The following is an 18,418-nucleotide window of genomic DNA, read 5'->3' as shown; positions in this document are numbered from 1 at the left end:
GCAGAAGGAACCATTTTATTAGCATATCAGATCCAGAAACCTCCTCCTACCATGATTTAAGAACCAGCACCAAGCACCTTAAGGGCCTAGTCTTGTTCCCCTGCAATGGAGAACTCTGAGTGGTAACTGCCATCCTGAAGGATCACTCCTGTCAGCCTTTAAAGATGTTCCACAGACATGGAAGAATGGACTGTATCATGATCAGCAAGTGGATTGTAATGTGCCTAGTTCAGAATAGATGAGATTTTTTTTGTCCTTAGTGAGTACATTTCGTTTCTCCATAAAATGGACTATTCATGAGAGTCGCGATGAGAAAATCACTTTCACACAAAAAAAGCTGTCATGTGACAAATTGAGTTACTAGAGAAGAAATACTGTCATATGCACTGATGTTGAGAGAACACACACACACACATTTCATAACTGTAGATAACTTAGAGCTTTAAAAAAAAATATTTTTGAACGACAACTTTCAGAACCGCCCAGCCAGCATGGCCAATGGATATGCCAACTGGGGATTGTGGCAATTGTATATATAAAAATCTCTGAGATAACTATGCTTCATCTAGAAAACTACACAATTTTCAATCACATCTAAGCATCTCTGCATCCAGTGTTCTGTACTCTTATCAAAATATGTTTCTCACAACTTCAGCCTAAATACATGACTTCGGAGCACTGAAGAATATGTTGTGCCATCAAGTTGCACCCCACATACAGTCACCCCAACAGAGCTTTCAAGATATATGAGACATTTAAGGAGTGTGTTTTATTAGTATTGCCCACATAGGGAGTTTCCATGGCCACAGGAACCTCTGAACCCAGGTTGTCTGAGGCCCAGTCCATTGCTCTGTTCACTACACCATGTTGTGTACCTAGTCACATCAAAAACTATTAGATTGAACTTGGATTTCCCTTCAGAGGTTAAATTCAGATTGCATCAGAAAGGTCTACTGAAGTTGGAGGGAAACCCACAAATGTGGGCAAAAGCTATGCTCTTGGCTGTTTAATTGTGTACTGTGATAAAAATCTACATTCCCAGAAAAGGCTATGACTGCATTATATACTGTACTTCAATACCAGTTTTCTCAGTGGTTACTGGTCTGTCTTGCTTCCTTGTAGAAAGCTGTAACATCTAAAGCAAAGAAAAGGGTCTTTTCTGATGAAGCCTCTTCACTATGGAATGAGCTCCCAGAGGTTTTGCACTTATCTCCCTCTCCCTCTCCTGGTTTCAAATTGCATGCAAACTTTCCAGTTCTGGAAGGCTTTTTTTGTTAGTACAACTGAGCTATATACTGCTGAACGTTTGGTGGATGCTGCCTCTTTATATTCTTCTGAAAACTTTCAAGAGATGGAGGTGTAAATTCAGTTGTTAGTCCCAACTAGACTAGGTTACTTAATCGGTAGTCACATATAGACCTTGTTTACAAGTCCCATTAATTAATTCAATGTATATAGTCTAGTGGAGACAAACAACTTAATTTAATCTTGAGATGGATAGCGATACACCAGTATTATTTTGAAAGTAATAATTGTTTTAATGTATTTTATGCTACCTTGTGCACATCACAAGGTGAAATATACATGTTTCAGACACATATTTTTAACAGCATAGTAATTAAAAATAAAATAATAGCAGACCTACCTGGTTTACTTGCCATAGCCACCAGTGGCAAGAAGTCTTTAGATGTGTAAAATCCTTCATCCTTCCCCAAACCTTGAAATACAGATTCTCTTTTTGGTTCTGGCAAACCTAAAACAGAAGTTTAAATGGAGTGTGAGTATTGGACATCAAAACTGAAAGAAGGAAGATATCTTTATCTTGTCAGTTATTAAATCAGAACAACCTATAAAAATCAAAGAATTTATATGTTTTGGCAAGCACAGACAACAGTTCATATACATTGTTGGAGAACTTTTGCATCCATCACACATAGTAATGAATATTTGCATAGCACGTCCAAGTGTTTCAAGCGTGTCATGCTCATTACTTAGATAGAATCTCTATGACAATCATGCAACATATGTAAAAATAATACTAGGCTGAGGGAGAGTGGCTCACCTAAAACCACCTAAGTGACAGATGCAAAGTGTGAACCCAATCCATCGGTCAAATATTTTGGTATCTATACAGTTGCACAAGTGATTTGCATAGGAGTTGTCCTTTTGGAGCACAAAAAAATGCAGCACAAAAATATAATCATTACAGAAAGTCAATTTTCTTTAGTTGCTAATGATTTTCTGCACCTTCAAAAAGATACACTTTCTCTCCTCACTACCCTAATTAGTTTGTTAACAATACACACAATTGGATGGGGGCAAGGCAATAGGTCTATTGAGTCAGTAGTATGTTGCCTCACTTTCATGTGCCTTGCTAGGCATACCCAACTGTGGCCCATTCTTTGGGGGAATGTCTGTAACTGGAAAATCTATTAATCACGCATGAGCTTCCGCCAGCATTTGAAATTCTCCTCAATCATAACTTCAAAATACAGAAAGAGATTCCATGCATGTGGCAAAAATGGTCAAGGTTTGGCATTTTTGCTTGTTACACAACTATGATTACACGGATAATAATGGCCAAACGGGTAGTGTTTAACTCGCTTGACTCAGGAACAGAGTCCCAATGTCACCCTCAATACATACTCCCTTATGAATTGGTTTACATCATTTCACACAGGGGATGTAAAAGTTCACACAGAATGCACCTTCTATTTCATTAAGTACCAATTCCTTCTTTTTAATCAGCCTTTAAATGAAAGTTTTTTTAAAAATTCTCTTCTTCAAATGAGTAGTTTCTTTGGATGAAAATGAGAATGGAAGTATTTCAGTCTTCAGGAGAGAATGTTGTTTTACATCATCGGTGTGTGTGTGTGCATGTGTGCCTGTATATACTGTGCGTATGTGTTACGCTTTTGTATGTACAAAAGCAGAGGTATATCTAACTAAAAGCTTGTTAACACAGAGTATTAGTAAGCCCTGGGGGAAAGCAATTCTAAAGGGGGAAGAAGACTTATTAATAAATTAGGAAGAAGATAAAAATGATGGTTTTTAAATGGCAAAGCTATTAAGCAGTTCTTTTAAATCAGTTTTTAACAAGGAAAAATAAGCAGATGTAACTATGTACAATTAAGAAAGTAATGGCCCAGATCCTGAGTCGCAGTTAAGAGTTCTTCAGCACAGCTTCTGGGCGAGGCTACATAGGTGGCTGGGACTTCATCATCCAATTGATCGGGAAGTAAAATATAATTTCTCCCATTCACTAATCATTTACTGGTATCTAGGAGTTCACTTCCCAAGTTGCTAAGTCTTTCATCTATACACATGCAACTGATGTGATGTTTCAATGGGTCTACCCTTGCTAGAACTAGCATTGGAGTTAGCCCAAAACTGAAGAGATGGGCAATAAAAGGGGATGCCACAACTTAATCAATTATCTTGTTGTTACATTAGCAAGAGCACAGGAAGACAGTAAATGAATACCAGGATGAAACTCACTGATTCCTTTCCTTGGTGTGTCATGGAAGGGAATGTGGAAGAAGTTAAGAATAAAAAACTCAGAGGAAATGGCTAAATATTAGTTTGGAGATGTAGCTAGATTTCATGCAGACTTTCATCAACTGTACACATGCATTCACACAGAGACATATATAGCATACATATTTCCATGCTTTATATTTATTTATCTCTATATAGAAACATATTCTACGCACATCCATATTTGATTTAACTGGGAACTCAAAAGGCTTCCACACTGGAGATGAAGTGGGAATCAAGAGCTTTAATGATGATGATGATGATTTGCAAAATAAATAAAAATGAATAAGAGAAAATACAACAAAGTTACATACGAGGGAGTGCTGACGAGTATAGAGCCTTACCCAGAAAAAAATGAGCTAGGAAGCTGTAACTGCCACACTATTCTACATATTCCACCAGGAAGTCAACGCACATGTGACATCTGTCCTACAGTTTCTTAAGTCCCTGCAAATAAAATTCTTCTGACTGCTGGTGTAACCACTCATTTGAAGCATTAGTTGCCTCCAGAACACTCCCAAATCATCGTCCCTTTAGGTGTTTTTTGAGTTCGGGGAACAGATAATAGTCAGAAGGTGCCAGGTCGGGAGAATAGGGTGGATGGAGCATCACTTGGAAGCCTAAGGAGGTAAGTTTTGTCATTGTTTCACCGGCAGTGTGTGATGAGGTATTGTCATGCAACAGGATGACACCTTTGGAGAGCTTTCCTCTATGTTTTTCCTTGATGTTTTGCTTCAGCGTTGTCAATAAAGCACTGTATAGTGGTACCTCGGCTTGAGAACGTCCCTACATAAGAACGATTCGAGTTAAGAACGGCTCCATTCGCAAAAAGTTGCTTCGACTTGAGAACAGAGCCTCGACTTAAGAACCAAAAAAGGAGAGAGAAAAAACCCTTTCCTGCACTTTTTTTTTGGACCTAAGTTCACCTTAGGTCAAAAGAAGAATTTTTTTAAAAAAAATTCGCCCCCTAGTGGTAGATATGGATTAACCAGTTTTGCATTAGTTCCTATGGGAACTAATGTTTCGGTTTAAAAACGGTGCCTTGACTTAAGAACAAAAAACAGCAGAGAAGGATTAAATGGTTTTCAGTGCATTCCTATGGGAAATGGTGCTTCGACTTAAGAACGTTTCAACTTAAGAATGCAGTCCCAATACAGATTAAGTCCTTAAGTCGAGGTACCACTGTAATATTTTACACTGATGGTTGAACCCTGTTGGAGGTAGTCCACCAGCAGAACTCCCTTCTTATCCCAAAAAACTGTTGCCATTTCTGCACTGACCTTTGCACTCTGAACTTCTTTGGCCTGGGGGAACCACTGTGCCTCCATTCCTTAGACTATTCCTTTGTCTCAGGATCATAACAGTAGATCCATGTCTCATCACCAGTTACCAATTTGCCCAGGAAATCTGACTCATTTCTTGCAAAATATTCCAAAACAGCCACCAATGACTTTTTTGTTTGGTTGTCAAAAGTTTGGGGATCCACTTTGCTGCCAGCTTTCTCATTTCCAAGTCATTGTGGATAATGGCAACAGTTCTCTCACATTATATTCTCAGATATGTAGCAGTACTCTTGGCTGATATTCGTTGGTCATCCACAATCATGTCATGGATGGCTTTCACATTTGCAGGCACAGAGACAGAAACAGGCCTTCCACTGAGTTTCTCACTTTTAACACCGAAATGGAATACACAGAGGAATTATACCAGAAAGATTTGGATATGCCTGACAACCCAGATAGTATGGTTGCTGACCATGAGCCAGACATCCTGGAGAGTGAAGTCAAGTGGACCTTAGAAAGCATGGCTAACAACAAGTCCAGTGGAGATGATGACATTCCAGTGGAATGATTTAAAATCTTAAAAGATGATGCTGTTAAGGTGTTCCAATCAACATGCCAGCAAGTTTGGAAAACTCAGCAATGGCCAGAGAATTGGAAAAGATCAGGCTACATCCCAGTCCCAAAGAAGCGCAGTGCCAAAGAATGCTCCAACTACTGTACAATTGCACTCATTTCACACGCTAGCAAGGTTATGCTCAAAATGCTAAAAGGTAAGGCTTCAGCAGTATGGGGACCAAGAACTCCTAGCAGTACAAACTGGACTTTGAAGGGGCAGAGGAACTAGAGACCAAATTGCTAACATGCGCTGGATTATGGAAAAAGCCAGAGAGTTCCAGAAAAATATCTACTTCTGCTTCATTGACTACACAAAAGCCTTTGACTGTGTGGACCACAGCAAACTATGGCAAGTCCTTAAAGAAACGGGAGTGCCTGACCACCTTATCTATCTCCTGAGAAACCTATACGTGGGACAGGAAGCAACAGTTAGAACTGGTTATGGAACAACTGATTGGTTCAAAATTGGGAAAGGAGTAGAACAGGGCTGTACATTGTCTCCTTGCTTATTTAACTTATATGCAGAATACATCATGCGAAAGGCCAGACTAGAGGAATCCCAAGACAGAATTAAGACTGCCGGAAGAAATATCAACAACCTCAGATATGCAGATGATACCACTCTGATGGCAGAAAGAGAGGAGAAATTAAAGAACCTCTTAATGAGGGTGAAAGAAGAGAGTGCAAAAAATGGTCTGAAGCTCAACATCAAAAAAACTAAGCTCATGGCCACTGGTCCCTTCACCTTCTGGGAAATAGAAGGGGGAAAATATGGAGGAGGTAACAGATTTTACCTTCTTGGGCTCCATGATCACTGTGGATGGTGACAGCAGCCATGAAATTAAAACACATCTGCTTCTTGGGAGGAAAGTGATGAAAAACCTAGACAGCATCTTAAAAAGCAGAGACATCACCTTGCCGACAAAGGTCTGCATAGTCAAAGCTATGGTTTTTCCAGTAGCGATGTATGAAAGTGAGAGCTGGACCATGAAGAAGGCTGACTGCTAAAGAATTCATGTTTTCAAATTGTGGTGCTGGAGGAGACTCTTGAGAGTCCCCTGGACTGCAAAGAGAACAAACCTATCCATTTTGAAGGAAAGTAACCTTGAGTGCTCACTGGAAGGACAGATCCTGAAGCTGAGGCTCCAATACTTTGGCCATCTCATGAGAAGACTCTCTGGAAAAGACCTTGATATTGGGAAAATGTGAGGGCAAGAGGAGAAGGGGACGACAGAGGATGAGATGGATGGACAGTGTCATTGAAGCTACCAACATGAATTTTACCAAACTCCGGGAGGCAGTGGAATACAGGAGGGCCTGGCGTGCTCTGGTCCATGGGGTCATAAAGAGTTGGACACAACTTAACGACTAAACAACAAGATAAGATTATTTAAAAGCAAGACTTCTTAAATTATACTTTAAAAAGGCAAATATAAAGATGCTAAATACTGAGATATATGACAGTTAATTTTGTAAAAGTAATTTATATGAAAACAGGAGCTTAATAAAAAGAAAGACATTAGTGAAAGGTATTGTTCGAATAAGTGTCTGGAAGGATGTTGGAAAATGTGCCTAAGTTTATTTGAAATACTTATTACAGGGGACTATATAGAAAGGGTTGAGTCATGAGCTTGAGGATTCCTCAAGCATTTGATCCATTGGGCTAATTCGTCCATCAATGCTACCATCCAGAGCTATTTCTTTAGTGACTGATTTTTGCTACTCTTCCAATGGAGAGCTATTTCTAGAAGTGCTGCCAGGTACATAAATAGAATCAGCTATTTGTGCTTTAAATGTCTGTTATCTTCCAGAAAAAGAGGTAAAAGACCAAGTGAAGAAGAGAGACGGATAGGTTGTTCAATGATTTTTTCCATCTTCTTAAAGACCAATGTTGTAATGATTTTTAAACCCACTGAGCTCTGTTCTACAGCTTTGGGGAGCTGATTAATTTTAATGAAGGAAAAACAGGTGACAAATAGCTCTGATTTTCTACAGCCTGCCTTCTCTCTCTGCAGATTCAGAAGAAGATATGGTCATCCCTGTGTGTGTAGCACCTGCTGCAACATTTATATTGGGTTCAAAGGCACTCTGTTCCATGCAGCAGCACAATTTCTCCACATCAAAAAATCCAAGGAGCGCACCAACTGTCAGATTATGAGGGACAGGGTAATATGTTGTGGGCATGAGCAAAAGAACTTCAACATACTTCCCAAAGAATTAAGAATACTAATCCACAAACAACTGTAGTTTGTGGGAGAGAACAAAAAAGTTTTATTTGGTGTAGAATTAGAATTGCATAACATACAATGGATTGTCCAAGATGTAATTGGGCTGCTGGAAAAAAAATTCTGAGTGTGAAAGAGTGAGGTGCTCAACAGCTCCTCCACCTCACTTCTCATACTTCATACCCAAATTGCAGAAGACACTATGGATTGTTATATCATTGTACCTTGCAGTATAACATAATCTGCTCAACTGATCCCATTATATCCGTAATGGGCCTTTTTGTAAAAACAAAAGGCAGCATCAAGAAGCCTTTGTTCTTCTATTTCCTCCTAAATGAAAAGCAGGGAAGGAAACAAAGTTAACACTTGTTCCCTAACAATCTTATGAAATGGAGAAAATATGTAGGGCAGGGGTGTCAAACACAAGGCCCGCGGGCCAAATCCGGCCCACCAGACCTTGTCTGATGGCCCGCGGAGCCACCGCCAGCCTTGCAGCCTCCCCTTTTTTTTTCCAATGAATTTACTCCGTGCCTGCATGGAGTACAGTGGTGCCCTGCACAGTGAGGTTAATCCGTTCCGGATTAACCTTCGCTGTGGGAAACATCGCACTACGGAACACAAAAAGGCATTGGAACGCATTAAACAGCGTTTAATGCGTTCCAATGCCATAGAATACTCACCGTTGTGCGATGTTTCCCACAGCGAAGGTTAATCCGGAACGTTTCCGCAGCATTTTCGCTCGCTCCCCTTGCTTACCAAGGGCGCGAAAACGCTGCGCCCCGGCCCCTTTCGGCTGTTCTGGCGGCCATTTTGAAGCCGCGGAACAGCTGATTGTCGGGTCACAAAGCGAAGGTCGGTAAGACCTACAGATACAACCGGCCCTTTGATGGGGACCAAACTGCTGATGCGGCCCCCGATGAATTTGAGTTTGACACCCCTGATGTAGGGCTTCTGCTGTCGCTGGATTGTCTAGGATTGCATAGACAATCAAGTTCCATTCTGATTTTGTGTATTCCTTTTATAACAAACATAAATGAAATAATCACACATTTCACACATGTTCATTCAACCGATGGGCTGCCTTGAGATACATGCATAACAGGAATTTTCAAACGTATATCTCACCAGCATTCTGAATACCCTAAGTGAGTGGGCAATGTGTGTAAGCCATAAAAGATTTTTAGACTTCCTTGGTATGTCTACAAGGATTGTGAAATGATTGGGAACTATGCAGTAGTTATTTCAGAAGCAAGAGAATGTTCACTTTCCATTCCACAAGAGACATGATGAAATTATGGTTCAACCTGACTCTACAAACTTGCACAAAAACTAATACTGGTCCTTTGATGGCACTTGCACTTCAAGAGCACACTGGGATAGTCACTACTTTGCACCTCAGCAGCAGTCAGGAAGAAGCTATTTGTAAATAATAGTAACCCTTCTTTTCATGACGTTGTTCATCCAACCACCATGATAATCTTTACCAATGATTGTGGCAACTATATGAAAGATTATCATAAATGTGCTCATCTTTGTAGACAGCTTGTCTGTACAGTTGCCAGTATTTACAAGAAGTTTCCTGAGCACTCCCTGATGCTATGGAGATCCACAAAATTCCTTCAGTGAGAAAGACGTTGAGGCGGAGGGGGGGAGTGGTTCGTAATGATTATGAATTAATTGTAAGCCATTACGTATTGAAGGGCAAAAAGATATTTGTCAATATTGTATAACGCTTCATTTTTATCACAGTATTTTGTATAATTTTGTACTTTCCTCCTTGGACCATTAGATGATATTATAGTTACATATGAAAAAGCTTGCTCTGTTTCCTCCTGAATGATCATAGAACTGCTGAATGCTAGCTTGACAAGCTTGATTTCAGCTTAGTTGGTTGAAACCCTGTAATAAATTGCAACTGAAGTAGGACCCTTGAATCAGTGGAACTTGAGGAGGAGATGACTCTCCAAATCCCAATTGATTCAATAGGCCTACTCTGTTTGTGATTTACTATTGGAATACAGCTATCAATGCATGAACAAATGGAGACTTTCTATCTATTAAAGTTTACAGCACGACTATACTAATTTGCTTCTGTTCACTGGGAATCCTGGAAATGACACCATGCATGATTTTGTCCATACACACATGAAGGACAAAAAGAACTGAAGGTCAGTGTTCTATTTATGGACTCTTTTTCATTTTGCAAGCAATCAAATAAAACTATCTTTTTGATCTTGTAATCTGAAAGTAATACTGGGGCCATTGTCACTGTGACTATTATGGATTTCCGTATTTCTGACTGGCACTTTCCAACATTTTAAAGGACACGGGTAACTTTGTTCAACAAAGATCCAGTCACAGCCAGACAGAGGAGGGAGATCAAGGTCCAACAGAGAGCCAACAGACAGAGTGGAGCTACATTGTTTGGTAATGAACAGGCACCCAGCAGAAGCACACTTTCAAAAAGAGAGATACAATATTGATATACCACCCAGCGACCACCCCAGAGAGAATTTATTCAGAGCAAAAACATAACTACAAAGAAAAAAATGTAACTGAACAAACACATAGAAACACACCTTCTGTATTTAAAAAATCAGCAATGAGAGAAAAAGAGAGTAAGTTACACCTGATATATGTACCGTATTTTTCGCTCCATAAGACACACCTCTCCATAAGACGCACCAAATTTTTAGGAGAAGAAAACAGGAAAAAATAATCTGTTTTCTTCGCTCCATAAGACGCACAGACTTTCCACCCCCCTGTTTTGTGGGGGGAAAGTGCGTCTTATAGTGCGAAAAATACGGTATATGATTTTGATTTACATTCACTTCTGATGAATAACCTTTGAAGAAAGACTAGAAACCTTGACTACTCTTATCCAAGACAGTTGCTGTCTGATACAAAGCAGTAAAAGGCACCAACCACCTGCTAAGGCAGAGTGCAGACTACCCACAAGCTGTTCATTTATTCCTGAAAAATAGCATCATAGCAGCACTTGCTCTCATCCTTGGCAGTAACAATGGACTAATAATAATAAAACAAATAATTAAAAACTTGGCTGTCCATTTGTGATATTCAAAATGTGCTGAGTTAGGCACCTCTCTCTATAATAACAGGGCAGATGAGAATATAAACTTGCCAAAGAATGTAACAACTCTGTGAAAAATGGCTGAAATCCAGCAGTAAGTCACAACTTACTACTATGGTTCCGTCAATGTCTCCTTGCTGTCCACATTTCCGATATTCAGGGCCATTTCCACGCACCAATAATATATCTACTATGTTTGCCTTTCCTGATTATTAGCTTCCTCCTCATCCCCGCATTCAAAGAAATTGTATGGGTCTTTCTGATTTGATGAAAATAGGTTGTATACTCAAAAATATAGTGTGGGCACTGAACTTCCCATATAAATAAGTTTTGGAAGATCAAATTGAATTGTACGACATGCTTGATCCCTCCTTGGTGGAATGTCCTCCTAAAGGTTTCAGAGATTTTCTCTTAAGAAGAGAAGGATCCTACAAAACAGGAGTAGTGAGTCACAGGTCGTTGGGTAATTTATACTACCATTCCCATCATCCCTTACCTTTGGCTATTCCGTGTGGAGCTGATGGGAACTGTAGGCTAAAATACCTGGAGGACCTCCTTCTAGGCCAGCTATAAAAGGCTCTTTCCCCTAATGCCACCATATTTTTTAAAACATATATTTTTATAATGCCTAAGCATTTTAAAATATTTCTTCAACACCATCAACTCCTGGGATTACAGGACAGAAGGCAATAGAATAATTCATTCTCCATTTCATCCTGCCTTCAAGCAAATTCTAGTGCAAAGAATGTCTGTTTTATCCACAGGAAAGAATCTCTTTAAGTTATGCCATTGAACGTCAAGTCTTTAACATTGGCATCTTACATTTCCACTTCAGAGGTAACATGACCATTGTTAACATTCATGATGGTTTGTACCTTGAATGTGCCAAAAGTACACATCAAATGCATACACACACCTGAGCACACATACACACACATCACCCCACTCATACTCTACGTTCAGTTTGCATATGTATCACATAATGTTACTGGAAGCATTGATCTCTTCAACAAGTCTGTTTAGCTTGGGGGGGGGGAACTAAGGTGAGGACTATGTAAAAAAAACCCTGCTTTATTTCTTTTAAAAAGAGTGTATCAGGAGTGCTTTAAAAGGCTTTTCTTCTTTGAAAGAATTTGTCTAGGGAAATAGAATTGTTTTATGACCATCTAAGTTAGGCGTCTCTATATATGTATACATGGGACTATTGACAAAAAGAACCACAAGGTGACTTGTTATGAGACTGCATTTACAATTTACAATATTAATAGTGTTGCTTTCGGCAGCTCCAAATGAAACAATGATTTAGTTTCAATTGGGACTGAAATACAGTGCATTGCACTATTATAATAACCACAGACTATTAAAATGTCTTAAATATCCGAAGCACATTCCTCATTGCACCCCCCACCCACACCAACTACCACACCCTTGGAAAGCAAATGATTGCATTTCCAGGAGAAAGCACAGACTTCACAGTACCTTGTAGATATTTTGCAATTTAAACATAAAATATTTATTCATGCTGGAAGACACAGCCTCATCCCACTCATTCATTAAATATATTTATTTGAGAACAGATCTTTTTGATTGAATGCTTCATAAGGAAAAGCCTTAGGACTCACAATGTCACCATTGCACAAGCTATGGGAGGCTGATGTCAGTGACAGATAGCGTGGGCCACTGAAAGTGACAGCTAATGCCTGCAGGATGTCCTCTGATGGGAAGTGCATGAAAAAGAATTACAGGTAAAGTTTGCTTTAAGTGCTGAAAAAAAATGAATATTTATGCCGTTCTTTTGCAAATGGGGATATTTCACAGGACAAGGCTTCCCATTGTCTGCTATTGGAAGAATTTTATGAAAAGGAGCTTGCAACATTAAAACAAAAACAAACAACAACAAAAAACCCCACACTCCATCACCCCCAGCTAGTAAAATTCATGTCAATTAGAACAAAATGAAAACAGAGAGATCCAGTGACATCTCTAAGTAGAGACCTGGTGTCGAGTTATTAAGATGTGATTTAAGAAGATGAAGAGAGATACTGGCTTCACAGGGAAGAGCAGATGACCGGCACCTCTCAAGGTCAGGCAGAGAGCAATTAGCATACCAGTAAGCCATTCTGGAGGTCTGTCTTTTAAAATGTCTCTCTCCCTCCCAACCTTTCTGTGTTGGCAATCTGGTGATTTCTCACTGAGAACCATAACAGTGGATGGTATTTTCTGCCCCCTTCATTTGCAGCGTTTGGGGTCTTTTTCTGGTGTTGTTTTGTCGGCTTGTTTCATATGTTGATAGAGATAAGTGTTTTAATTACTTCTTTAATGCCTATGCTTTTGTATTTTCCTCCTCTCTCTCCTCTTTATTTCCTGCTGTTGAGATTAATGCCTCATCTCCACAGCAGGTGGCACTTTGAAATTTTTGTTTTTGTTTTTTTCTGTTAGAAGCCTGGAAAGATTTATTTTACAATATAACTGGTTTTTATACAGCTCTTTTTAATTATTTTTCTTATTAGATATGCCCTTCCTTTAGGAAGGGGTATTTATACCTTGTCTTTAATAATTGTTCTCTAATGAAACCTAGTAATTCATAATTTTAAAGAAGACGGAGAGGAAAGTGCCTATTTATTTAAAATATTTACAACCTTCTCTTTAACTCTCAGAATAGCTTACAGATCAATCAGAACAAGGCAGCCTCACCTTCAAACTTATTACAATACTAATAAATAAGGGATAAAACAATAGGGAAGGAAGGGGGGGCGACACCAAGAAAATGAGGCATTTGTTAATCTATATAGCTCCTTTAGCAGCTGAAATTGTTCTAATGTAACATGACCAGAACATCTTCACCATGATAAGCTGGGGAAAAAACAATCCATAGAGAATTTAAAGGGAAAGCTCATAGGTTACCTTTCCCTTAACTCAAGAGAGAAAGGGTTATTTACAACAAAATATTTCACCAATTGTGTGTATTGAAAACTATCCTTGTCAGGGAGAAGCATTATGGAGGATGGCTAATGGGCCCATGAAAAGCCATTACAGGTGTACAGAAAAAGAGAAAGGAATACTAGCAGGCAAGTTCCTAGAAGGGATCTCTGCACTGAAATACTGCAGTATCTGTAAAGGTTCTCTGTCTTCCTCCAACGTAGCAACAACTGAAGATGATAAAAATAAAGCACAAGAATAATTAAAGGCGTATTTATCAGAGTTTGGTTTTGTTGTGATCACAATTCTAGACTGCATGTTTGGAGACACAACAGGTGATAATTCTTTAGTCTCTTGAGACTTGGATTATGAAGGCGTTATAATTTTAGTTGCTTGTTTGCTTTTTAACCATCAAATACTGATCGGATTAGACTGTATTTATGTATTACCAAAACAATATAGCTGATTGTGTGTGTGTGTGTGTGTGTGTGTGTGTGTGTGAGAGAGAGAGAGAGAGAGAGAGAGAGAGAGAATGTTCACCATGCTGTACTTCCAATATTATGAAATCTGAACATCTGAAACTTTGGCATGCTTACTACAAGTTCTGTACAGGAGTTTATCTCTGAGCCCTTTGGTTTTTTTGTTTGACTTAGTTTTGTTTTCAGAACCCCACTTTTGGGGAACAAAAGGTGGCAGTTGTGTGTGTGTGTGTGTTTGTGTAAGGGGAGTGGGGCACAAGCAGAAATCTCTTTCAGCTCAGATTTGCAGTCCTTTTTTTGTAGGCTAAAAATCAGCAGGTAGAGGATTTGTAGCTGCTGAAAAACACTGTTGAGCTGCACAAATATTATAGACTGACATGGACTCTTATGCTGGACACCGCAAATAGACGAGACAAACATAAGGATGCCACTTGACGTGGCAAAAATGATTCATTTGCAAATATGAATATTGTCTGTGTGTAACGTCATCCGATTCAGAATTGTGCTGTCTGGAGATCAGATACTAACCCTTTTCTTCTACACTACAGACAAGAGTGAGGACATAGATAAACAAATTTATTTGACAAAGTGAAAAGACAGTGCCAATTATCTATTAAGGATGTAATCAGTAGTTGCACATTTTCTGTCAAAAAGAGTCTCGACACACAGAGGCACCTAATAATAATAAAAAAAAAACAGCCAGATGCTGGGAGACTGCTCCTGGAGGAGAGTGAGATGGTGAGCACTTTTCATAATGTGTACTTTGGATTTTTTTTTTAAAAAAAAATATGCAATACATCCTGTCTACTTGTCTGTTTCCTTATTCTTCTGCCAATCTATTTGTTTATAAATCCTGGGCTTTCCAAATTTTCCAAGAGACAAAGTCATACACAGTTTATATCTCTGTTACACAAGAAAAGCCTGGAATCTTTAACTATGAGATTGGTACACAGGTGGACATAACAAGGATCCGGTCTCCTGGGCCTGGACTGTGCACTCACCTTCCACTGCTGCTGCGGGCTCCACGTTCCCTTCCTATCGCTCTGGAGATCACGGTTGACTAGCCACTCCTGGCAGGAGGCAGGACGATGAGCCTCGCTGCCAGGTCAAAGAGTGGCTCCCCGACTGGGCACTCTGGAGTGATAGGAAGCGAGCGCGGATTCCAAAGCAGCAGTGGAAGGTGAATGGACCCTCATTATGTCCACCTGTGTAGGGGTATTCGTATACGAATAGAAATACCCTCATCTCGAATTGGTACTATTAAACATAATGAGCAATATGCAGGGTTCTTCCTCATTTTATCTATTGTTTTATTACACTTGCTCCAACATGGAATTAGGCTCTCTCTGGGAGGTAAATTCAACTGTGGTTGCATTTGCTCAAGGTCAGCCAACAAGTACCATATCTGAACAGTGATGTGAAACCAATGTTTAGTATTCTGTCAATTATAAAAATTGCCAATTCTTTCCCAATCAGTGTTCCTGTGCTTTTAACAGAAAGGCAAAGCAGGAACATGGCAGGTAAATGGATTCAGATACAATGCTTATTTGTGATACAATGATTAAACGCACAGGGGTCCTAGTGGGTGGAGAAATGATACCTGACTTTTATTAAATTACATATATATAATGAAAGGGTCAAATGAAAAACATCTGCAATGTGTTCTATTACTCCAGCATGCTGATGCAGTGAAGGCCTGATGGGGGTAACAGAAGCAACTAAGCTTGATTGTCTCATATCTTGTAATGTTTGCTATTCAGCTCCTCTGAATAGGTTATGTTGTACCAGGGTTAAAAACAAAAACAAACAAAACAAGAACCTTTGCAAATAACTGAGGAAACAGCTGTTGCCTAAAACAAAAGCAAAAACAAAAACAAAAAGAAATAAAAAATAAAAAAAGAAGATTTCTTGAAATTCCCCCCACAGCCTTTCTCTCCTGTCATTCTGGCTACAGACCTGAAAAGGTCACAAGGCAAAATGAGTTTAGTGATCTCAGCCTGGGGCCAAAGCCAGCCTTTATGGAGCATGTGATATTTCAGTGGAGAGGACCACTCTCACGTATCAGAGCTAAATTTCCAGTACTGTACTAGGAAACAAGTCACTTTGCACAAACAGGGCCCAAACAGCTAACGTTTAGTAACGATCCAGCACAGGGCAGAGCAAGGTGCTGTGTTTTTCAGCCTCGTCAGTCTAAAAATATTCTGTTGCCATGTAGATCAATACAACCAGCAATCCCCAAAGGAAAACACCAGCAGGAGCCTTGGCTTCGTTCCAGAAGAGCATGACTGACACTGTTTGTTTGACATGTCATACTACATTAGAGGAGCATTGAGTGACCGTAGTTCTTTTTGTTCTGTGGTTGCTTGGATCATTGGCTATGTAAAAGAGACACAGGAAACTCCGCCCCTTCCTGAGTTAAACCTTAGCCAAAATTAGTGCAGCCTCCCAGGCTTGAGCTGATGTTTGTTGCACAGCACAAAAATAACCTATGGTCAAAGGTATTCCCTGCTGATTTCAACACAATATCTTCTTGATTTTGTGAACAGCAGCATTTCCCCAAATAATGGATTCCAACAGCAGAGGAACCAGATGGGTCATGTCCTGACCTGAGCATGTTGATTTAGGAAAAGGATGGAGCAGGACACAACTTTTTACTGGGGGGGGGGGTGTACAGTTGTAAAGAATGAGTAGAAGCACCTTTTATAGTTGCTAAACAATATATTTAAAAGGTAAAGGTAAAGATCCCCCTTGACAATTGTTCAGTTGGGGGCCCACTCTAGGGGGTGGTGCTCATCCCCATTTCCAAGCTATAGAGCCAGGGTTTGCACATAGACAGTTTCTGAGGTCACGTGGCCAGTATGACTAGACACGGAACGCCGTTACCTTCCCACCGTGGTGGTACCTATTTATCTACTCACATTTTTACATGCTTTCGAACTGCTAGGTTGGCAGGAGCTGGGACAAGCGACGGGAGCTCACTCCGTAGCGTGGATTCGATCTTACGACTGCTGGTCTTCCGACCTTATCTTTAAAAACCAAGCTCAATTTGTCATATAGTAGCTAAATATGAAGGCCGGAACTATGTGAAGTGGCATGGAAAGGAAAAGGGGATATTTATTCAATGCAAACAGTTCCTATTGAAATTATAAATGGCCAGATATCTTTTATTATACAGTTTTGTTGTCCCTCGCTGGCACAAACCAATAAACTCAAATACAGTTTTACCACGCCACATCACCAGACTGCCTATCAGTAGGCATGCAGTATTATCTTAATCTATTAAGTAATTAACCCATTTAATGAATTCAGTGTAATACTAAATTGCACTCCACTTTACATTTGTTTCTATATGACATGCAATAAGGACGTGGAAAATCACCAAGAGATTAATTTTTCTTTTCTTCAGAAGTCATTTGGGTTACAGCTTGTCTAATGGCATTACATGAGGGGAGAATCCTTATTCTACACCAGGCATTTGAGAAATCAGTAACTGCTTAATATTAGCTCTGATCACTATTTTTTCCTAAAGATTATTCTGCCAACTATTCAGGAATTGGTTAAATTTAAATAAATTTGCATAATCCCATACTGGAGCCTTTGGGGATATAGTGAGTGAGATGGTGAATCAAATAACCACTCCACGAACACTTTTTGTTAGGAGGTCCTCCTGTGAAATTTCTACTGAAATGCAGCAGGTTTTAATCTCCCCCTTTCCCCCCCAAAGGTGCTTCTTTCTGTATTAATAAAAGTGGCCTATAGAAATAAATACACCCTTCTATCTTAGCCTCACAAATTTAAACTTGCTCCCAATAACTAATCAACACACAGTTAACTTGATTTGGTAATCAAGCTACATTGTTTTAAGCCTGTCTTAACCACTTCGCATAGCCAGGATGGTTAAAAGGACCCAATAGAGTGGAAACTGTGGGTCAGATCACAGCATTACAGGGTATATTGCAAACTAATCCTAAACGATGTGACTGAATAATAGGACTGATACTTAGACGTCTATGGGGAGGGGGTCATTAATGTAGCATTAATGTAGCATAAATGTGCATGAACCCCAATTCAATTTAAAGCTTTTCCCAGAAGCTGCAAGTCATATACATAAGGATTATCTTCACCCACTTTTCTTCCTCCAAAGAGTTTAGGCTTTTATGTGCTTATCTGCTCCCTGATAAATAAAGTGCTATAACCTGCATGAAAGTTCAGTGAGGAGTCTTTAAAAGAGTCCAGAAAACAATTGCACTTAATCAATTTGGAAAGAGA

The 18,418-nt window shown here is 39.5% G+C and overlaps 1 protein-coding gene across 2 annotated transcripts in view; it reads right to left on the bottom strand.

The window, feature by feature from the left end:
- The window catches only part of DPYD (dihydropyrimidine dehydrogenase), a 623,728-nt gene that overhangs the window by 310,429 nt on the left and 294,881 nt on the right, over positions 1-18,418 (bottom strand). For both annotated transcript variants that reach the window (XM_020801233.3, XM_072997958.2), the window contains exon 9: positions 1,646-1,753. In XM_020801233.3, coding sequence (XP_020656892.3) covers positions 1,646-1,753 — 108 coding nt within the window. The remainder of the gene's footprint in view (positions 1-1,645; positions 1,754-18,418) is intronic.

This window comes from Pogona vitticeps, chromosome 4, assembly GCF_051106095.1.
Source record: "Pogona vitticeps strain Pit_001003342236 chromosome 4, PviZW2.1, whole genome shotgun sequence".
NCBI classification, from domain to species: Eukaryota; Metazoa; Chordata; class Lepidosauria; order Squamata; family Agamidae; genus Pogona; species Pogona vitticeps.
Note: the sequence above shows the minus strand (reverse complement) of the source record. Positions and strands in the feature narration are given on the sequence as shown.